This window comes from Lepus europaeus, chromosome 18, assembly GCF_033115175.1.
Source record: "Lepus europaeus isolate LE1 chromosome 18, mLepTim1.pri, whole genome shotgun sequence".
Lineage (NCBI taxonomy): Eukaryota > Metazoa > Chordata > Mammalia > Lagomorpha > Leporidae > Lepus > Lepus europaeus.
This window is the reverse complement of record NC_084844.1, coordinates 21,015,559-21,037,794: the sequence shown is the minus strand read 5'-3', so window position 1 is coordinate 21,037,794 and position 22,236 is coordinate 21,015,559. Positions and strand designations below refer to the sequence as shown.

At 60.7% G+C, this 22,236-nt stretch overlaps 1 protein-coding gene and 1 pseudogene across 1 annotated transcript; both read right to left on the bottom strand.

Annotated features, from left to right (window-relative positions):
- Window positions 1-2,287: 2,287 nt before the first annotated feature.
- Window positions 2,288-5,500, bottom strand: LOC133746803 (keratin, type I cuticular Ha6-like; annotated as a pseudogene).
- An 11,615-nt stretch (window positions 5,501-17,115) lies between these two features.
- On the bottom strand, window positions 17,116-19,798 carry KRT13 (keratin 13). The gene is made up of 6 exons (XM_062175038.1): window positions 19,316-19,798; window positions 18,297-18,379; window positions 17,999-18,155; window positions 17,658-17,819; window positions 17,438-17,563; window positions 17,116-17,340 (listed from the first exon to the last, which is right to left on the bottom strand). Exons 1-6 carry the CDS (start codon window positions 19,796-19,798, stop codon window positions 17,116-17,118), a joined length of 1,236 nt encoding a protein of 411 aa, XP_062031022.1.
- Window positions 19,799-22,236: the final 2,438 nt, after the last annotated feature.

Below are 22,236 nucleotides of genomic sequence, written 5' to 3'. Positions count from 1 at the left end.
TCAGAGCATCAGCTCGAGTCAGACTCTTTCTGCCACACTGCCCTGTCTCTGCTCTGGAACCTGGTCCTGGGCTGCTCTTTGTCCCCAGGGAGCAGGGAGAACAAACAGGAAATCATGAGGGGGGCGGGGCTCCACAGGGGCGTGGCTGGAACCCCTTGGCAGCACAGCTGGTGTACTGGCACCCACCCACCCAGCACAAACCCTGGGGCCCCTTGGCTGCCTCTGCCTCCCCTTCCCTGGGGAACTGAGCCCCAGTGCAAAGGGTGCAGCTGAGCTGAGTGCCTGGATGAGTCTCCGTGGTGTTTGCTTTGCCCACCCGTGTGGGCGTAGGCTGCAGGGCACGCTCTGGGCTCAGTAAGGGTCATCCAGGAGCCACGGGGCCCCGAGAAGCCACAGCAAGATGGTGTGAGAAGTCCTGCGCTATTTGCAGAGCCCCGGGGATGGCGTGGGTTCCCGGGCAGGGCTCTAACCTGGGCCAGCCAGAGGGGATTCCAGTGCTGTTCATCCCCACCCTGTGAACAGTGAGGCACCAGCAATCTTTCACTGGGCACTTGGTCCCTGCCAGGCCCCGTGTGGCCCTCTCTCCATCTCTCATTGGTTCGCCCAGCAATCGCATGAGCTGGGCATCCCTTACAGCCCCACTGGATGGCTCAGTAAGCTGAGGCTTGGGATGGTTCAGAAACCTGCCGGAGGTCACACCGCTACTGTACAGAGCGAGCATTTGTACGGCCCGTGAGCCCCACATCTGCCCCGCAACACAGATGCCGGTGGGAAGCTATCAACTCCCACAGGAGGATCCCGTGGCCAGGCTGGCAAACGCCTGACCCAGGGTCCATCTGGGCTTCACAAGGAGACCAAAGACCAGACCCAGGGGGGCGGCGTGTGGTGCAGCGCCTGTGAGTCGGCATCCACATGAGCACCCAGCTGCTCCTCTTCCCTTCCAGCTCCCTGCTAATGCACCTGGGAAAGCAGCAGAGGATGGATGGCCCAAGTGCTTGGGCCCCTGCAGCCCCATGGGAGACCTGGAAGAAGCTCCAAGCTTCAGCCTCGCCCAGCCCCCGTCACTGCAACCATTTGGGGAATAAAGCAGCAGATGGAAGATTCTCATTCTCTCCCTCTCCCTCTCCCTCTCCCTCTCCCTCTCCCTCTCCCTCTCCCTCTCCCTCTCCTTCTCCCTCTCCCTCTCTCCTTCTCTCTCTCTAACTCTGCCTTTCAAATTTCAAATAAATAAAAATAAACCTTTAGAAAAAAGAAGCACGAGTACCGGCCAGGTCTCTGCCTCTTCCTTCTGTGTGAGCTGAGGGCAAGTGACTGCCCTCTCTGGGCTGTGCTCGAAACTGAGGCATGAGGCAGAGGGACACAGGGGCCAGCTGTGGGCCCTCAGACCTCCCCCAGGCGGCATCCATGATCAGAGCGGCGTCCAGGGCCTGGCACAGCGAGCCCCGTGCCCAGACCTGCCCAGCTCAGCCAGCAGAATGTAGGGCACCCTGAACCCTGCTCACATCAGCTGTCCCCTCACCACACTCCGTGTCTGAGATCTCCACTCCACGTGTCGGGCGCATGGATCCACCTGCCCTCTCTCTTCCCTTCCCAGCTCACCCCAGCTCGCCACCCTGGTGCTGATGGCTCAGGCAGGCTGCCTGGCCCTCCCTGGTTGGTCCTGGGACTGCCCCGGCCTTGAGGTGCCCCTAGTGTTGGAGCTGGGCAAGGATGGGGGGCAGTTGAAAGGGAAAGAACGGAAGCAGCCGGCCCAGGCAGGACTATGAAGGAAGCTAGCGTGGGAGCCTGAGCCTCATCTCGGCCACCCTGGGGTGGGTGCCCCTGGGCAAGGCCGAGCTGGGAGGTACAGCCAGCGCGCAGCCACACGGGACTGTGTCTGTTCCCATGGCCTGGGACCTGAGGCACCCCCTTTGTTAAATACCATCATCGCTCAGCCACTTCCTGCAGCTCAGAGCTGGAGCAGACAGACCTGAAGCCAAACCCCACAACGTATGGCAACCCCTGCTCAGACACCGGGACCAATGAACCACGTGGGAATCCACAGTCGGCCAGGGCAGTGGTTGCTACACCAAGAGAATGCACTTTATTGGGTAAGGGTCCAGAGAAGTCTGGTTTTGCCCGGCATAGAAGCCCTGCTAGGTCCAGAAACACAGCATGAGGATTTTTTGGTAGAAAAGCCAGCAGAGCGTGGGGGTCAGAGGTGGAAGAAGAAATGGAGTGGGGGGTGCAGCGTCTCTCTGGGGAAGGGAGGTGTCACTCAGCAGCCAGGGGCCGCAGGGGTCGAAGGTCACAGCAGGTGGGGCAGCAGGTGCTCCCTGGAGATGGCCTTCCCATCTCTCATCTCCTCGGTGATGCTGCGGACCTGGGTGCTGACCCGGGCACCAGGGACGAGGGCACAGAGGGGACGTAAGGGACTCTGACACAGGCTTGTCGGCCATGTTCCATGGCACGAGGGTAGGCAGGAAGCCTGAGGACACGACACCACGCAGGCTGCGGTGGGCTCCAGGGCAAGGCTGAGATTGGTGTTGAAGCGAGGTGGGTGGAGAGTGACAACGAGCGGCCCCCAGGCAGTCAGTGCCTCCAAACCCCGCCAAGGGTGCGAGGATGGGGCTGCGGGATGCAGGACGGAGACCAGGAACCTCCGCCCAGCCAGGTGCCGGACAAGCTGTGAGCTGGGCTGTAACCGAAGCCCGCAACCAGGGGGATCCCCAGTGGCTGTGACTCCACCTCTTCCCCTGTGCAACAGTCACTGCAGGGACCAGCGGCCCCCACGGCCAGTGGAGTCTGCTCTTGGCCCCGCCCCATCCCAGGGCCCCGCCCACCTGCAGTGCTCGCCCTCCAGCAGGCGGCGGTAGGTGGCGGCTCCCACTCCAGCCTGGCCTTCCCGTCCAGCACCTGGTACCCTGTTCTGCCGCTCCAGGTCGCAGTGCTCCAGGCCGGCTGGGTCTCCGTGCTGCTGAGCATGCCCTGCATCTAGGCCAGCTGGCCGCTGTACCGGTCCTCGGTCCCCGCCAGGGTGGACTCCAGGGAACTCTGCTGCAACGGGAAAGGAGAGCTGCCCACACGGGAAGCAATCCCACCCGACACCCCACAGCCCCAAGAATCGCTGGTGATCGTGGCCTGTAAGAGCCGCGTACCGAGGCTGGTGGCTCAGGGCCTTGCACCGCGTTCTGCTGGGTCTGCAGCCCACTCTCCAGGGCTTGACCGTGAACTTGACCTGGCATGACTGCAGCTGCTCCAAGCTGGACATCACCTGCTGGTTCAGCCTCTCAGTCTGCAACATGGAGCATAAGCAGAGTGTGGTCAGACCGAGGGAAGCTCCTGTAAAGGTGACCCTCCCCTGGGGAGCGTGGGGCCCTGGGCTGCCCCAGCCCCACCTGGGTGTTGACCAGGCCTCCGTGTCTCTGCAGCTGTTCATCAGGGCCCTCTACTGGCACTGTATCTCGTCTAGGACGTCTTTGAGATCCAGCGGGGGTGCAGCGTCCACCCCCACGGTCAGTGGGTCCCCAAGTCGGCCACGGAGCAGGCTGACTTCCTGCAGCAATAGCCTGAGATGGCATAGGTTGTGCGAAGGATGCTGGCCTGGGGTCCACACGACCTGGCTGCAAGCTTCCTCCGTCAGCTGTCAGCTGGCGACATCGGAGAGGATGTCCCCGTGGGCATTTACCAACGGCCTCTCGGGGATTTGGGAGACTTGAGGTCACACGAACACCAGGCAAACAGGACCGTGGTTACCCATCCACACAGTGCAGCCCACAGGGAGATGCAGCGTCAGCGGCAGGAAGGTGGACGCTCTGCGGACCTCTTTGTGCCTCAGTTTTCTCATCTGTAGAATGGAGCTAGCAGTAGTCTAGACGTCCTGGCGTTCTTGTGAGGATGGAACAAAGTGAACATGAAATGAAAAACGCTCCAGAGATGCTGGCACACGGTGAGCTCAGGGCCGGCCGTGGCTCCCTGAGCTGGACAGAGGTCAGGCGGCCCGGGGGCACCAGCCTCACTTCCTTGTGGTTCTTCTTGGGGCACAGCAGCTCCTCTTTCAGGGACTCCCCGGCGCCTCCAGGTCGGCCTTGCACAGGGTCAGCTTGTCCAGAATCCTGCGCAGGCCGTTGATGTCGGCCTCCGTCAGCTGCCGCAGGGACAGCGCCGTCTCGTACCTGCGCGCGGAGAACACGAAGGCTTGCAGCTAAGGAAGCCGTGCACAGAAAGCGACTGCGGCTGACCCGTGGCCCAGGGCAAGGTGGGCCTTCCCAGGACCTGGAGGGACCCCGGATCTATGCCCCATATTTCCACGGACAGCTCTGCCTGGCCTTCTGCCCACCTCAGCAGCCCCCAAGGCAGGCACGGAGGTGAGGGAGCAGCACAGCGACCCGTCCCCAGTCAGGCCCGCTCACTTGGTCCGGAAGTCATCCACTGCCAGCTAGGTGCTGTCACTTTGCAGGACCAGCCTGGCATCCTCAGACTTGGCCAGCAGGAGCTGAGGGACAAGAGGTCTCACATGAGCCAGGGTAGGCTCAGCAGTGGGGGCGGGCACCCAGCTCACAGAGATCATGCTTCCAAGGGAGGGCAGCACCTTCTACATCTCCAGCCTGGAACCCCCAGTGTGGAGGAGCACCCCAAGGAGCACCCACGGCCATCTGGGCTCAGGTTCTGCATCCAACACTCAGCCTGTGTGATCACAGGAAAGTGGCTGGACCTCTCAGAATTCAACTTACACATCTGTTAAATGGGCCAGTAATACCCATGTCTCCAAAAAATAAGCCAGTCGGTGGGAGAACATTGGGCACAGGGCTGCATCCAGGAAGGTCTTGGTCCACATTCCTTCCCTTCCTAGAGCTGAGACTGTGAGAGAAAGAAAGGAATGGCTGGCAACAGCAAGAGACGAGCAGAGAAGCCTGGGACCCAGGAAACCCAGGCCCTGGGGAAAGAGGCTTGTGCAGCCAGGGGGATGCCCTAAAAGCCACAGTTCCTCCTGGGAAGTGCTTGGGGTGAGACAGGTGGATCCCTCCCAGAAGCTGGGCTGCTCATCGGGGAGAGCCTGGGTCCCCGTTACCTTCCGCTGGAGCTCCTCCATGGTCTGGAAGCAGGACGGGCAGTCCCTGCAGGTGCACGCGATCTGAGACGCACACCGCCCCCACCGTGGCCTCCAGCTCCGCGTTCTCACGCTCCAGCTGCCGCACCATCTCCAGGCAGCTGGTCAGGCGGTCGTTCAGGAACCGCATGGTCTCCTTCTCGCTGCCAGTGAAGGACCCTCACAGAGCCAGCCCCCACTTCCAGCCAAGCCTCAGCGGTGGTGGGAGGCAGGGGTCACCCAGCAAGCAGGCAGGAGCCAGGCAAGCAGCTCCCAGGGCCACAGAGATCCCGCCTGAAAGGGAGAGATGGACCCCGCAGCATCCGCAGGACCCGAGACCCTGCAGGAGCCCACAGACTGGAGGGAGGACCCCCAAGAGAGGCCCGTGATGGACCGGGTGGAAAAGGCCAGGGGGCAGAGCTGGGTGGCCATTGCTAGCAGAGGAAGACCACAGCTTAGCCAGGGGCTGGGGTCCTGGCCTCTCGCGGCCTCCTGGGGTGTTTATATGCACTCTCCATGGGATGTTGGCACGTCTCACATCTTTTTTTCTTTTTTAAGATTTATTTATTTATTTACTTGAAAGGCAGAGTTATAGAGACACAGAAACAAACAGAGATCTTCCAAATCCCCATATGGCTGCAAAGGCTGGAGCTGGGCTGATCCGAAGCCAGGAGTTAGGAGCTTCCTCCGGGTCTCCCACGTGGGTGCAGGGGCCGTCCTCCACTACTTTCCCAGGCACATTAGCAGGAAGCTGGATCGAAGCAGCCAGGGCTTGAGCCGGCGCCCATATGGGATGCCAGCGCGGCAGGCAGCAGCTTTACCCACTACACCACAGGGCCGGCACTTCATCTGGTGTCTTTTGCTCTTGAGAAAGCCTACTCCTATCCCAAAAAGCTCATCTCCTTAGAATGGGATTTTCGCTACTCATCCAGAAAGCTTTGCCTTAAGAAAAAAAAAATGAATTTGGTTTGCTAAGTCAGGACTCTGAGCTGCTGTCATTTCTCGAAGAATGTGAATTTTTGTGCCACTTCAAAAGGCTGTGCTCCAGACCCGTAAGTTAGAGGAGGTCTAACACATGTGACATGTGGGTCCCGCCCTGGCTGCCTTCCCCCGAGGAGCCTGATCTGTGCACGGTCACCTCCAGATGCTGCCCACACCCCTCACAGCTGCTGCTCTCGGCCTGGGCCGTGGAGTGGGGGAAGGCAGCAAGAGCAGCTGACATATGTGGAGCACCTGCTAGGTGCCAGGCTTGGTGCTACTTCACCTCACAGCAATCCTGGGAGATGGCTGAGATTGGCTGTTTCAGCAGTGTGGAAACCGAGGCTCAGAATGGGCTCAAAAAAAAAAGCTTTGCCCATGCCCAGAGTGAACAGGAAGTGAGGAGCAGAGCTTGTGTGTGAAGCCGGGCACACACCAAGCCCCCTGCCCTGGTCACACTGCTGCCCGGCACAACCGAGGCCAGGTCTAAGCTCCCCGAGCTCCGGGACCAAAGACCTAAGGCTCCGATCCTGGCTTTGCTGCCACTTTCTCCCTGGAATCCCCCAAGTCCCCTGCTGGAACAGGTTGGATCGTCGCTCTGTTCTGCCAGCTCCGTGATTTGGGAATGAAGAGAAGTAAACGTGTTCTGAAAACCACTGGTGCTGCAGAGGTTGGTCTGTGGGAGGGCGCGCTTTGATGATGGCCTACGGCTGTGGCTGGCCGAGATCCACGGGGAGAGCATTTGGGGGGGGGGCGGCTGCTGGAGGTGTGGCCCTCACATCCCATGCAGGAGAAGAGGGCACCCCGTCACCAGTCCCCAGGCCATCCCTGACCACCCCAGCAGCCAGAGTCTCCGGCCACGTGGAATCCACCTGCCTGCACCCTTGAGGGAGGCCTGGTGCTTCCTCTGTGGCCTTCCATCTCTGAACCTCGGAGGTGGACTCAGGACCCCAGAGCAGCCCACTCCAGCCCTCCTTCCCCCAGAATAGCTCACAGAGGTGGACAATGGCAGGCTCTTTGGGCAAAGAAGGAATAAACAGGACTAAAGCAAACCAAACACCGCCACACAGAGAGGAAGGCCAAAGGCAAACCAGGTCCTTGTGCCTTGAAACTCGGACCCTCTCCAGGGCTGGGGACCCTGATCCTCTTCTCCCACCAGGGCAGGGGGCTCGTGGTTGGCAAGACTGGCATTTACGGGAGCATTTATGTGCTTCTAGTGTCGCAATTTCCCAACCTCTTAAAAGGCTTTATAAGCTTCTCTCTGGGATTACTCACAGAGGATTGGCTGTGAGGAGCACACCTGGCTCCATGCAGTGGGCGTCTCTCCCTGGGAGCCCACTCCACAAGGCCCTCCTGGGAGTGGCTGTGGGGGCAGCTGCCCTCCACAGCTCCAGCTGCCCTGGCAGGACCTGGGATTAGATAGGGGCAGGGTCTCCCAGCCTGGGCACCGTGGACATGGGGGCCGGGCATCCTTTGTTAGGGTGGTGGGGAGGGGAGCTATCCTGTGCATTATAAACTCCTGGACGATGGCCCTCGCATCTGCCACCAGATGCCGCAGCAGTGCCCCAGTCGTGAGAGCCGGAAATGTCTGCAGACAGTGCCAAATGTGCCTGCAGACTGGGCAGGGCGAGGGTCAATGGCAAAACCACCCCCCACTGAGAACCACCGCACTAGCTGGATGACCGGGGCTCTGGCCTCCTCCCTCATGCAGCCCGGGACCACTGGCCTCAGTTCACCTCACTTGTGATGCTGAGTGCTGGTCCTGCAAAACGGACCCCAAGGGCAGCCTTTACCAAGCGCTTCGCACGGCCTATCTCCATCCGGGCTCTGGTGGGCACCTGAAGCTAACGCTCCCATAGTCTGTGCTTTTCCTTTTTAATCCTTGCACTGTGAGATCCACGTCTGAGGCCGAGGCCCAGTTTCTCTCAACACAAGCAGAACAGCAGGTGTCCGCTGTGCCCATAACATCTCCCCTCACCCTCACCAGGCATCAGGAGGGCAGGCGTGGGCTGGAGAGGGAGAGAAGTATGGCTTCCCTGGAGCAGGTGCACAGCTGGCCAAAGGACAAGTGTTCTCAGCAGCCCTCAGTCCCTCGCCTTGGTCCACGCCGTAGATGGCATGGCCACTCCTGCAGGGAAGTGTGGAGGAGACCAGGAGGAGGAATCCCACTGCTCTCTCCCTGCCAGCACCCAGGATCGTCGCAGGGTAGAGTGCGGCCCATGGGAACCAATGCCCAGCCGGTCTGAGACAAGAACCTGGACTCCCGGAGCAGCTCCTCTCCTGGGCCAGCCCAGCCCTGGAAAGCACCCAAGCGTTCAGGATTGAGTAGACCAAGGTGTCCATTCATCAGGGTCTGTTTCAGAATAGGTTCCTGCTCTGACCTCACTCTGTCTAACATCAACCCCAAGTGCACGGGGCTACCATCCGGAGACCCAGGCTCCAGGCCCAGCTCTGCCCCAGCTCCCAGCGCAAGCCCTATCCACTCTGGGCCTCAGCACCCCAGTCTGAACCAGGAAGGGCCTGGACAAGGACCTGCCGTCCCATCCAGCTCAGACGTGATGGAATTTGGTGCCCAGACACGTCCTGTGGAGCCCCGGAGGTGCCTGGATGCGCCAGTGACTCATCCCCCCCCTCCCACAGCCCCTGTCCCTTCACTGTCACTGATCCGCAGAGCAAAGAGGAGCTAAGCAATCTCGAGTGCATGGCTGACGGGGTTTTCATTCCTCTGCAGATACCCTCGGGCCTCAGCACCTCCCGTGCCCCAGCGCCCACACACCGCACGGTCCTCTGGGCCACACTGTCTGTCAGCCGAGCGGCTGCACTGACCTAGAAGGGCACAACGCGGGGGACAGGGTCACGGGGACACCGAGCAGAGACTCGGCCTTGCAGAAATGGGGACTCAGAAAACGCAGGGCTGGCACAGGGGCATGGGCCCTGTGCCTGGGCTCAGCCAGACCTGGGTTCCAGCCACTCAGTCCACTGAGCCTCAGCACTCCCCGTAGGTGCATGGAGGTCAAAATGCCACAGCCACAGGGTGGGGAGAACTCAGTCAAAAGGTGCTTGCTAAAGAGGCCGTTGTCCCAGATTCAAGGGATCAAAATTGCTCTTACTGCCCATAGATTCAGCCCCCAGGCGAATGCTGTTTCCAGGGCACGAGCCCTAGCCCCACTTTCAGGAGTTACTGATTCAGAAGCCTCACCTTCTAGAAAGTTGCTCAGAGAGGCAGTGGCTGGGGAAGGATGTCCAGGGCTGCAGTGGTCCCCTCCACCAGGATTCTCTGTCTGACCCACATTCTAGAAGCTCCCGGAAGCCCCCACCCCACCTGCAGGCACAGGTGCTGATTATAGGGCTACAGTGCTGACGGGATGCTCCGTCCACCATGACCACAGCCTTGGGGGACAGCAGGTGGATGGGAGTAGCTGCTGTAGGAATAGGAAACCCCTTTGGGCTTCTCCCAAGCCCACCCTAGAAAGCCATCAACATCAAGGCCAAGTGTGGAGTCTGTGGTTCCTTCTTTGGGCAGAAGTCTGCACCCTCAAAGTCACCTCCATCTTGAAGCCTGGATTCTCCACGTGCACAGACCCAGGCTATCAAGCCTGTGTCTCCCTCCACCCGACTCTGAGCAGCCCCTGCCATGAAGAGAGCACCAGGCAGAGCTGTGGCCATGTGTGCAAGCAGGAAATGAGTTCTCCAGGGAGGGTCTCCTTCCCACGCTTCTCCGGGCTCTGGTCAGAACGCAGTGGGGTCCGAAGGCAACGGAGAAAGCAGAGGTGACAGGAGGCCCGGGGCATGCAGACCACTGAGAGTGAACAGCAACAGCGACAAGATCATCCGAGGCCGGGGGCTTCTCCCTGCCAGCAGCCTCCCGGCCTGGCCGTCCTCTTTCTGATCCCAGCTCCTCTTCCACCCTTGCGCTGCACACACGACAGGTTCCAGAGAATTCGCTCCCTCTGAGCCTCACCTAAGAAAAGCTTCACCTCTTCAGGCCCCACTCAGCACCCCCACACCCACTCCTCCACCTCCAATCAACCTCCTTTTCCCTCGGAACAAAGGAGGTGTCTGTAGGATTGCTGGCCGCTCCCCTGCAAAGCCCAGTCACCATATATTCTGTGTTGGACGAGTACAGCCATCACTTGGGCCAAATCCACTGCCAACTTCTATCAATTCCAGTACAAACGCGCAGTAGCAGGCACGGCCAGTGGGAGAACGCGTTACGCTTAAGACATTGCCAGCCATCAGTTTAATTTTTCCGGAGAATCCCAGAAAGGCCTCATGGAGTCAGTTCTGCGGGTGGAAGACTCAAGGTCACAGACCTGGCAAGGGAGGGCAGGGTGGCCAGAATTAGCAAGTAAAACCACCCGCACGATTCCCGGCAGAACTTTGCTTATCGCAACGCCGATTTACTGGCTGCCCTGTGTTGCGTCCGGCAACGCTCGACGGGCAAGTCTCACTGGTGGCGAGCCTCAGCCAAACCAGACGCTGCTCTTGCAGCTCTCGTCCCCCTTGTGACTTGTCGCTGTGACTGGCTGCTACAGGGGACAGGAATCTCACCCTCCCTTTGAAGGCCGTGAGCCTCTGTCCCTTTAGACCCTGGTCGCGGCAGCTGTGCCATCTTTGCCCTCAGAGGCCCGGGAGCTGAGGTATCCTCCCTCCCGTCCCTGCCCTTGGTGACTGTCCCCTTCCCCCCCAGCGCTCCCCCCATCACAGCAGGCTTCAGCAGGGTGACTCAGATCTTCCCAGACGAGACCTGGCAAGTCTCTCCTTGCTCCATTTCCCAGTCCCCCAGCCTGGGCCCCTAACCTCCTCCTGTCCGCCTGCCACCAGGCCTCACCAGGCTGGGGACAGCCCGAGCACAGACAAGTGACAAAGGAGGGCTTTCGGGGGTCTTCAGGAGAGCTGATGAGTCAGACCGTGACCCTGAGCAGCGGCTCCTCCCGGGACTCCAGGACCTACCGGCCTCGGGACGGCCAGCTGCCTGAAACACTGCCCGTGGCACCCGGCACCTGAATCCCCATCAGACCCCGAGCTAACCCTGATTAGGCCAGAAAACTCCCACCTGACCAGGCCCGGAACTGCCCAGAAATCTCACCTCTCCAAAACACAAAAGTCTTTCCTCTCCCCCTGGGGTGTGGGTTGGCAGCTGCCCAGGACATCAAGAGTCTGCTGGGGCACCCAGGGAGCCCCGGCCCCCCGCCCGGAAGCCGTACCTCTCCAGTGTTGCAGCCCAGCTCTGCGTCCACAGCCCGCGGCCCATCGTCCTCCCGTGCAGGGCCCGGCTCTTCCTGCACTGCCGCCCTGGCCCGCGGCGTCCCTCTGGACAAGGCCAGGGCCTCCTGCTCAGATCCACCGAGTCCCTGCCTCCCCCCACCCAGCTTTTATGGTCTGGAGAACGCCAGAGCATCAGTTCCCCCCTCCACCATGTGCTTGAGGGACCTGTGGTTTGTGGGAGACGCACGGCCAGCCCCACTGGGAGGAAAGAGCTGGTCCCGCAGTGTCCCGCGTCCCCTCACATCAAGTGTCGCTTAACTGAGCCATAAAGCGAATCTCCCCGACAGCCTGTTTGATGGGAGTCCGGAGTCAGCATTACAGGAGCGGCCGGGCCGCGTGCCCGGCTCCCTTCCGGCTGGCTGCAGCCTGTCTGGCTGCAGACCGTGGGCTCAGGCTGTCATTAGCGGTGTTTTACACCAGGGCTTTTACTTTCAAGCTGCTCTGAGATCGGGGATGAAAGAAGCCACAGAGTCCTTCTGACTCTCCATAAAAATGGTCCAAAGTGCAAACACCCACCCCAGCAGGTGCCTGTCAGCCTCAGCGCCCCCACTCTGCAGGGGGATGGAGAGGGTGGAGCGTGCCCAGCCCCTCCGAGGGAGGAAGCCCACACAGTCTGCTCCCCTCCAGCCACCAGCAGCCCAAGGAGCACGGCCCACAAGGGCGCAGGTCCCCAGGCAGCCCGAGACCCGGGCTGATGTGGACAAAGTGGGGGCAGGACGATCCCCGGCCCCAGTCCTGCTGTGACATCGCTCCCTGATCTGCCCAGGATTCCTCGGGTGGGACAGAGACATCCCCCTTGACAGGAAGACCCAGGCACCCTTATCTCATACTCCAGGTCTCCCGCGGGTCTCCAGCGTCGTCACGCAAAACAGAGGGGCCACAGGCAGCCACAAGGCCCCAGGCCCGGAGTCTGCTCTCAGCCATGCTCCGATCCCCAAGCACCCAGCTGCCCAACACAGCGCTGGGGACGGCACAGAGCCTCATGCTGGAGCCTGTCCTCTGTGGGACCCGGTCGAAGGTCCAGCTGCTCCCCTCTGGGTCCTAGCAGGTGGCCAGAGGCACTGACCTGCTTTCTGGAGTGAGACTGCCCCCTGCAGGGCCCGAGCAGGACAGACAACCCCTTGGGAGAGATCATTCACAGGGGCGGAGCCTTGCGGAGAGGGAGGAGCCAGGAGTCACACACTCTCCCCTTGGGGTGTTTAGCACCTGGGATCCTGACCTGGCGCTGAGGCTGTGTTCTGTGCCCTGGCATCAGGGTCTGGGAGAGAGAGCCTGGTTACTCACCTTGACAAAGGACCAGTCCTGGAAAACCTGTTGAAACCAGGGATCCAGCTCTCGGGCTGGGTGAGTCCACACCTCAGTCTTTCTGAGTGAGAAATGGGCACAGCAGCACCCTCTCATGGTAAACGAAGAGTGGGGAGGGGCTCTGGAGAGCACCATGTGCGCGGTGCATGGCCACCTCTGCCTGACTCCATCCCCTCACTCAGGTGCGGCCTGTGTTACCATGCATTCATTCACCAGCCACCACGGACAGACGCAGAGCCAGGGAGCAGCCAGGTGGGCTGGGGTGGGCGTGGCTACCCGGTTCGGGCCCCAGAACCAGGCAGTATTGACCGGGCAGCCCCCATCAATGTCCACTCCGTTGCATGGCCACCCATGCAGATGACAAAGGGGCTAAACCAGAGTCCTGGATGGGAAGGGAGGACTGCCTACTCCTTGCCTCTCCCGCCCCCCAGACCAGACAGACATGGGAACGGCCACTCCCCAGCTCAGGGAGCTCCTGGGTTGCCTTTGGCAGACATACCTGCCCTTGCCTCCCCCGCCCCCTCCTCCCCCAGGATTCCTGAAGGAGCCACACAGGGCCTGAGACACGGCCCAGCTTTGCCCCTGTCCTCCCTGGAGTCTGCACCTGCCGGGCAAGGCTCCAGCTCCACATGGACGACCACCCCCAGCCCCCATTGAACTCCCCAAGGCCAGCTCAAAGAAAGAGGAGGCTACCCCGAAATAGCCTTGGCCTGGGTCCTTGGGGAGAGGCCTGTGCCCTGGACCCCACGGCGGCGCTTCAGGACCGGCCATGGCAGCTCGGCTTAGAGAACCCAGGCCCCTGTCTCAGGCTGGGGTGGCGCCTCCATGCTGACGGGCCTCTCTCATTTCCCGTAGCCGTGTGCACTCACCCTACCCCCCGCCCCGGTCCTCTGAGCTGGACACTTAGGGAGCTCCTGTAAGAGTCTAGGTATGAGGATGGAGATGACTACAAAGCAGATGCCCGCCCTGGCTGAACTCGTGGCCAAGCAAAGACCCAGAAAGGTCATGACCAGAGGTGTGGTTCGTCGAGCACTTGCTAGGTGCCAGGGATGGTTCTAAACACTTGACTTTAATGACCTTCCAGGGCGGCAGCACGTGGCAGACCTGGCGGTGCGGCCCTGGGTCACAGAGAGGGTAACGGAACAGCCGGGGTGCACACCAGGTTCCCACGCTGCACAGCCCGTGGGCTTTCCAGTCTGCGCCCTGATCATGGCTGCGCTGACCGTCAGCACCGGGCACCCTGGGGGAGCAGCAGAGAAAACCCGCAGCAAATGGTGATGGCTGAGCTGAGCTGTGACGATCACAGGGATTTGTTGCGTGGTTGTCTCCCCCAGCACCCTGGGAGAAGCCCCTGAATTCCGTGAAGACAGACAGAGGCTGCCTTTAAATTGGTCCCTTTCCCTCCAGGTCCCCAGGGGACACTGGGCAAAGAAGCCGCTGGCTGCACAGGTTCACCCAAAAGGTCAAAAGGTTTGGGAATGGGTCAGGGACAAGTCCTGCTTCTCTCTAATGTCGCAGCTCCTAGCTCAGCTCTCGGCTCCTAAACTTAGATCAGGCCCCGCCTCTGGCTACAGTGAGGGGTGGGGCTACTGGGGTGGGCAGGGCCTAGAGTGGGCTGTGTTTGAAGTGCCTGCAGACTCCTCTCTTCTGGCGTGGCGAGCTGGGCCAGGTGTGTCTGAGCCACCTCCATGGGAATAAGCCCACAGGTGAGACAGAGAAGCTGCTGTGGGGGTAGGGCCAGGGGCCAGGGGAAGATGGCAAGGCTGTCAGAGCCCCCTGCCCCCCCCCCCAAGCCCAGAACCCTGTGACAGACGTCAAACAGACCCGAGTGGCATTTCCCTAGTTGGCACACCATCTCGTCCTTCTCTGAGCCCCAGTGAGCTCCCTGTCAAGAGCAGAACACTTGACCCAAGAGGAGGAGGGCGTAGCCCAATACCGGGGCAGGTGGGCACACCCCAGCGCACCCCACACCAGCTGAGTGCCACGGACAGAGCAGTGTTTGTCTCAGCCCAGATTTTGAATAAAATCCTGGGAGGCTCCAGTAAGACGAAGATGGGGGTGCGGAAAGAAAGTCGGGGAAGAAGGTCAGGTCCAGCTGAGTCTCTCTGGATGGCAGCTCCAGCACCCAGCCCCACGGCAGCCTGGGGCGGCAGGAACTCGGGGTGTGCTGGGGAGGACTGGGGGCGGCAGGGAGGAGTCTGCACTTTCGTCAGTGGCCAGTGGGGCACCCCCGGGACATCTCCAAGCTGGAAGACATTTCTGGCACGCACAGGGCTGGGCTGTGGGGCGTGGATGACAGGGAGGTCATACTGGAGACAGAAGCCAGCAAAGTGTGAGCGGGGACCAGGCGGGACGTGATGGCTGAAGCAACACCTGCTGGAAGAACCTGAAAAGGGGGAGAGGGGTGGAGAGCAGAGGCCAAGATGACTCCTGGGCTTCTGGCCTGGGTTTCCAGGTGCTCTGGCCTGGGGACAGGAAGGCGCGGAGGTGTGGACGTGTACAGTCGAGGTAGTTGCCACACACGTTGAGAGAGGCCTCGCTGGAGCCCCAGGCTCAGGGGTCGTCGGAACGTGTGGGCAACCGGAGCCATGGGCATGCCCGGATGGCCCAAGGGGAGGGCAAAGAGGAAAGAGGCCAAGTCCGTGTGCGAGCAGAGAGCAGAGTAAGAGGAGGCCACAAGGCTGAGACGGGCGCTCCGGGGGTAGCAGAGAGCAGGGGTGCAGAGAGAACAGGGGGAGGGGTCAGTGCAGGATGGAGTCCTATGGGGTTATGAGCCAGTTGCCTGCGTGTTTGGGAGCAGGTCCCCATGGTGGGCTGGGGAGCACAGCTGGCCTGGACACCTCAGGCCAAAATGAAGTCACCAAGCCTGGGAGAAGGCACCTCCTACAGGAGGTAGGCCTGGGGTGCCCTTCCAGGGCCTCCTCCTCCCCAGAACCCCCCTCAGGTGGCCCCCTGCAGCCTCCCAGAGCCCTCCTTGCCTTTTGCCCAACCCCACATCACCCACTCGCACCCTACCCCATTGCCGTCTCTGTTACTGGACACCCCTCAGGGCCATTGATCTGGCTCACTTGCCCCTGCACTGTCTAGAATGTTCCGCGTGTCCATGTTTGCCAAGGGCTTCATGTGTGTTCTGCGTGCTGGGTTGGGCCATGTGCCTTGTGTCCTTGGCTGAGGAGCCCCCTGGGCCTCTCCTGGTCTGGGCCGACCTCAGCCTAGCTGCACCCACCTTACCCCCAGCCCCAAAGCAGGACTCTCAGAAACCAGGCCAGCAACCAAAATACATTTGCCAACAAGCAGGAAATTTTATTGAATTATCTTTTTAGAGGAGAGGTTGATAAATCAAAGAGTGGCCAGGTCACGGGGAGAGGAATCAGTGGGGAGGGACGCGCGGGGGGGCCGGCCTTGGGGGAGGGCAGGGGCAGGAGCAGGTCCCCGGGGCGGGCAGGAGTGGGTCTCGCACTCTTCAGGCCCCTGCTCTCCTGCAGGCCGCGCCCAGCTCGCTCCTCCTCCAGCTACTGAAGACGGGGTGGGGATGCCAGGAGGACTGAAGGCCTAGGGGCGGCGGGTGGTGTCTGAAATACGGCGACCGGAGCCAGAGGTGGCGCCGCTTCCTGGGAAACAGAAAGGACCAGGGATGCTGAGGCTGCAGGAGACCCTCCGCGGTCCCCGGGGGCCCACAAGCTCCTCATCAGTGTAGATGGGATGCTTTATCATCATCCCCAAAGGTGGCTCACTCCAGGAGGGTCCAGGGCTCCGAGGGCAGAGTCGTCCAAATTTCGAAAGGAAAGCAAACGAGCAGCTCCTTCCCCCCGCCCTTCGCCTCCCTCCACACACCGTACACCACACCGGGAGCCTCCCTCCCAGCCCCATCCCTCTCAGAGCTGTTTCCTTACCTCCTGTGGAGGTGAAGCCAGTCATCCTGGGAGAGGAGAGAGGTGACCATGAGCAGAGGGTAACCAAGGTCAGGTGCTTTCCTGTCCTGATGGAGCCACTCGGAGCAGCATGGGACTCCCACCTCGCTGTGCCCAGCTCTAGGGGCAGCAGCAGCAGGTGCCCACCGCTCTGTCGGCCAGTCTATCTGTCTGTGAGGCCTCGGGGAGGGACACTATTGGCCCCAAGATTCAGGACATTTGCCAGAGGCACCGTCCCCCCTCCAGCTGGCTCAGCCCCTGACCGCCCAGCTGCCCGAGTCCATAAGGAAGGTGAGGTCTCTGCAGACCAAGTGAGAGCATTACGTCACCCTACTCCGAGCCGTGCACGGCCGAGCTGAACCCCGGGCCATCTTTTCTCCCATATTAGATGTCCTCTCCATGGGCCCCACTCAGAGACCTGGGTCGGAAAGGTTAAAGGCACTGGCCCTGCAACCCACTGCTGTCCGATTCCAGACAGGAGGTGAGCTCTGGCCCTGGCTCTTCTTCCGAGCTAGGTAAGCTCCGGCAGGGGAGGGGCCCCTGTCCAGCACCCCCAGGCCGCGAGGGGAGACCGGCGGCAAGGACCTACTTGGCGTCCTGGCCCTCGAGCAGGCTGCGGTAGGTGGCGATCTCCTGCTCCAGCCGTGTCTTGATGTCCAGCAGCATCTTGTACTCCTGGTTCTGGCACTCCATCTCACTGCGCAGCTCGCTCAGCTGGGCCTCGATGCTGCTGATGACCCCCTGGATCTGCTGCAGCTGCAGGGCGTAGCGGCACTCCGTCTCCGCCACCGTGCTCTCCAGCCCAGCTTTCTGTAGGGGGGCAACGGGGAAGAAGTGAGACAGGGGCAGCCGAGCCCAAGGCAGCGCTGGAGGTGGCGGCTGTGGGCAGGGGGCAGCAGCTGGGTACCATGCTCAGCTGAGACTGCAGCTCAATCTCCAGGCCTTGGAGCGTGCGCCTGAGCTCTGTGATTTCTGTCTTGCTGGTCTGGATCATGGCGGTGCTGGAAGACACCTCCTTGTTCAGCTCGGCACTCTGAAATGGAGGCAGGAAGATGGTGATGGAGGAGCCCACCTAGAAGCCCCCAGAGCTGGGGAGGCCGCGGCTTCCCTGCACCACCAGCCGCTACCTTGCTGTTGAACCATTCCTCGGCGTCCCGCCGGTTCTTCTCTGCCAAGGCCTCGTACTGTGCCCTCATCTCTGTCAGCACACGGGTCAGGTCGATGCCCGGGGTGGCGTCCATCTCCACGTTGACCTGGCCCACCACCTGGTTGCTGAACTCCTTCATCTCCTGTGGGGTGGGGAAGGAAGCTGCATGAAGCTCCTCCCTCTCCTTGGCTCTCAAGGCCTGCAGAATGTTCTGGAAAGTGCTTCCAGGTCCCCCAGTGGGCAGCCGCGTCCAGCTGCGGCAGAGGGCCCGCCTTCCTCCCAGAAGCCTTCAGCCACAGCGGGCCGACCACCCCCTCGCACCTCCTCGTGGTTCTTCTTCATGTAGGCCAGCTCCTCATTCAGGCTCTCAATCTGCATCTCCAGGTCGGTCTTGGTCAGGGTCAGCTCGTCCAGCACCCTGCGCAGCCCGTTGATGTCGGCCTCCACGCTCTGGCGCAGGGCCAGCTCATTCTCGTACCTGCAATATTTTAAAAGAACTTTTTAAAAAAATGATGAGAGACACTCTGCCATCCCTGCAGGAGGCTTGGAAGCGCCGCCACAGCTTTCATCCCAGGCTTGCTCCAATGCTGGGAATCCGACGTTCGCAACGTGAACTCACTTGAGCCTGAAGTCGTCGGCAGCCAGCCTGGCGTTGTCAATCTCCAGGATGACCCGGTTGTTGTCGATGGTGGCGGCCAGGATCTGCGGGAGAGGGGAGCAGGTGACCTCCGTGGGGCAGGGGCCTGGGAACAGCCTGCCGGGCTGCCGTGCCTGGGACCCTGCCTCCTCGGCTCCCCTTCTCTGATACACCCTGCGTCTGGGCAGGACCGGGAAGCCCCAGCCTAAGCATTTCACAGGAATGAGCCCCCTGGGACTTTCTCAACAGCATCAGCCCAGCAACCTCACCGTCAGCCCCTGCCTGTCTCGAGAACCTTCTCTGGTAAAAAGGGGCCTCGTGGGACTCCGGTTTTCCCTGCTGACTCCACTGAGCCTGGCCTCCCAGCTGAGCGTAGGGGATCTCCGACATCAATCCCACCCGTCAGAATTTCTCATCCAAACATGTGTGCTCCAAGCACTGGAAACCCAGCCCCGCAGAGCCGGGACTTGGCCGAGCCGGTGGGTGTCCTGAGAAGCAGGTGTCACAACGTGATGGACAGGCCCACAGAGGACATCTGGGCTCAGGGCCACCTATGCCTCTGCCTCCCTCTCCCCAACCTGACCGACCCCCATTGAGAAACCCCGTTTAAGCAGGGCTCCTGCAAAATAAACAACTAGTCTCAGAGCGATGCACGAACATGTCTGTCTCTGTGGATTTTAGTACCCGTGTGGTTTTTACAGCTGTCACATTTCCAAATAGCTCTGTGAGTTAGGGTTGCAGAGATCAGCTTTCTAATAGCATAACTGGCAAGCAATGTTTGGTTTTTTTTTTTTTTTTTAAAGGACAGCAGTAGTAGCAACAAGAAAATGAAAGCGAGGAGCTGTGGTGGGGAGTGACGGATTAGAAGTTTCCCCTGCAGGGAGGCTGCGACTCCCCCCAGCACCTGCCCCTCGGAAGGAAGGGAGGCCAGGGCCACAGTGGCCTCGCCTTCAGGGCTCTGCCCTGCCCTGGGGAGCCCTGCCCGGCACCTAGGGGCTCACCTTCTCCCGGAGCTCCTCAATGGTCTTGTAGTATTGGCTGTAGTCACGCTCCGGGCTGGTGGGGCTCTGCTTCAGGTGCCAGTCCCGGATCTTCACCTCCAGGTCGGCGTTGGCCTCCTCCAGGGCGCGCACCTTGTCCAGGTAGGAGGCCAGGCGGTCGTTGAGGTTCTGCATGGTGATCTTCTCATTGCCGGAGAGGAGGCCGCCGTCGGCACCGCCAAAGTCACCGAAGCCACCGCCAAAACTTCCACCAAAGCCACCGCCAAGACCACCTCCGAAGCCACCTCCGAAGCCACCTCCGAAGCCACTACCAGCTCCAGCACTAAAGCTGCAGCCCACGCCGCTCCCGTAGCCCCCGGCTGAGCCTCCGGAGACAAACCGGGTAGAACAAGTGGAGACGCTGCGGCCTCCTCCCAGCTGGCAGGAGCCACCCCCGAAGCCACCGCCGTAGCTGGTGGAGGAGCTCTGCAGGCGACAGCTCATGGTGCAGGCGAGAGTGGCACTGGAGCAGGTGCAAGCAGGAGCTGGGCTTGGCCTGGGCCGAGGATGATGGCTCTGTCCCGGTCCGGACACCTTTTATACACCTGCGGAGGGGCTGGCCATCCTCTCTCCTCCCCTCCCCACCCTCTGACTTGGTGCCAACTTCCCTTCTTTTCTCACAAACCCAGTTACCTCTGCTCCCCAGGGTGGGTTGTGCCTTTTGGGGGTGGCTTTTTTTTTAATCCTTAACAAAAGAGATGATTCAGAGGGAACGGTGTTCTGCTTAAGACTCTCCTTTGAGAGGGAATCCTAGTTCACCTCTCCTCTAAGGAGCTCACTCCACAGGCTCTCCGCCCCACCCGGTTTTAGAACAGGGACTGAGCTGCAAACAGCTGCCGGCGAGCCTCGAAGGAAAGGGCGGCTGCCGGTGCCCTGTGCCTTGTGAGGCCCCACAGCCCCCCGCCTCCCTTTCTTCCAGCCCGAAGCTTCTGCCGAGGGTGTTCTGTCTCCCTTCTAGCCCTCTGTCTACTGCAGCACTGGCTACGACTCTGAGGACAAACTCCGCTAGTCCTGCAGAATCGGCTGCCTTGGGAGTGTTTAGGCTGAGAAAGAAATGGCCCCAATGGAGCCGGCACTGTGGCACAGTAGGTTAATCCTCTGCCTGCAGTGCCAGCATCCCATATGGGCACCGGTTCTAGTCCCAGTTGCTCCTCTTCTAATCAAGCTGGCCTGGGAAAAGCAGTGGAGGATGGTCCAAGTGCTTGGGCCCCTGCACCTGCATGGGTTACCAGGAGGAAGCACCTGGCTCCTGGCTTCGGATCGGCACAGCTCCAACCAGCTCCAACCATTGTGGCCATTTGGGGAGTGAACCAACAGAAAAAAGACCTTTCTCTCTGTCTCTCCCTCTCATTGTCTGTAACTCTACCTCTCAAATAAATAAATAAATAAATCTTTTTTTAAAAATGGCTCCAATGCCATCAGAAAGAAGTGACAAGGGACCTCGGGGGAGCTTAGGGAGCCAGCCGAAGCAGCTAGGGAGAAGGAAGAGGCGAGGAAGAAGGGACTCTGTGCATCCTCATAGCTGATGTTCTGGGAGCCCCTGCCACGGGCAGCAGTGGGCCCAGCTCTTGACGTTCAGGGCCTCACGGACTCCTCCTGTGGCCGCCTTTTCAAACACAAGCCAACAGAGCCTTCGGGACGGAGCCAGGACTGCAACCCAAACCTGGTCCCGTCTGACCCAGAGGCCTGTTCTCGAGGTGTGTTTCCATGCAGTGAAATGTGCAGATCCTAGGTGTCCAGTTCAATGCATTTTTACCAGTGCACAACCTGTGTGACCACCACGCAGCACTTCCCAGCACCCATCCATCTCCTGGCACCTTCCCCCAGCTACCCCCATGCCCCTGATGTCACCCTGAGGTGGGTTGGTGGCCACAGCCGGGGAAGCTGCTGGGATGCAGAGCAGTGAGCAGGGATGTGGCTGAACACCCCACAACACACAGGACCACCCCACGACGAAGACTCGTCAGGCCCAAGAGGCCAGCAGAGCCCGGTGGAGAGGCCCTGAACCCACCAGGCCTGTGGGTTTAATGTTTCATGGTAGGGGCCAGCGTGGCGGTGCAGTGAGTTAAGCTGCTGCTTGTGACACCAGCAGTCCCGGCTGCTCTACTTCCAATCCAGCTCTCTGCTAACGTACCCAAGAAAGCAGCAAAAGATGCCCCAAGGACTTGGGCCCCTGCCACTTATGTGGGAGGCCAGAATGGAATTTCTGGCTCCTGGCTTCAGCCTGACCCAGCACTGGCTGTTATGTCATTTGGGGAGTAAAGCAGCGTGTAGAAGATTCTCTCTCTCTCTCTCTCTCACTCTCTCTCTCTCTCTCTCTCTATCATTCTACCTTTCAAATAAAATGAATAAATCTTTTTTAAGAAACTACTCCATTGCACCGACTGCCCCAGGGACACAGCTGAGAGCAGAGCGTGGGACACACATGCCTGAGCAGAGCCCTTCCACAAGGCATGGGTCTCCGCTTGTGGGTGATGGAGAAAGAGGCCATGGAGGAGGATGTGGTCTCTTCAGAGGACCCTGGGATGTGCTGCAGAGACTCCGGGACTGTTGATCTGCCCAGAGGAGACCTCATCCCTCGGACTGGGGCAAAAGTCCCGGAGGCACCCATCAGAGCCCAGGGGAGGAGTGCCTGGGCTGCAATGGAGGCCCAGGGTCAAGGTCTGTGGGTGACCCCTCGGGAGCAGTGTTCTGACCATGGCCTTCAGGAAGCTCTGGCTAGACCAGGCCGGGGGCAGGGGACGGGGAGGCACAGGTGCAAGGTGATCCTGGAGCCCCCTTTGCTGATTCAGCAAGGCCAGGAGAGAGACCTGAGTCAGGGCTTTCGGGCTCTTTGTTTCCTGGGGTAGGGAAGCAACCCGTGTTTCACCCAGAGGGCAGCA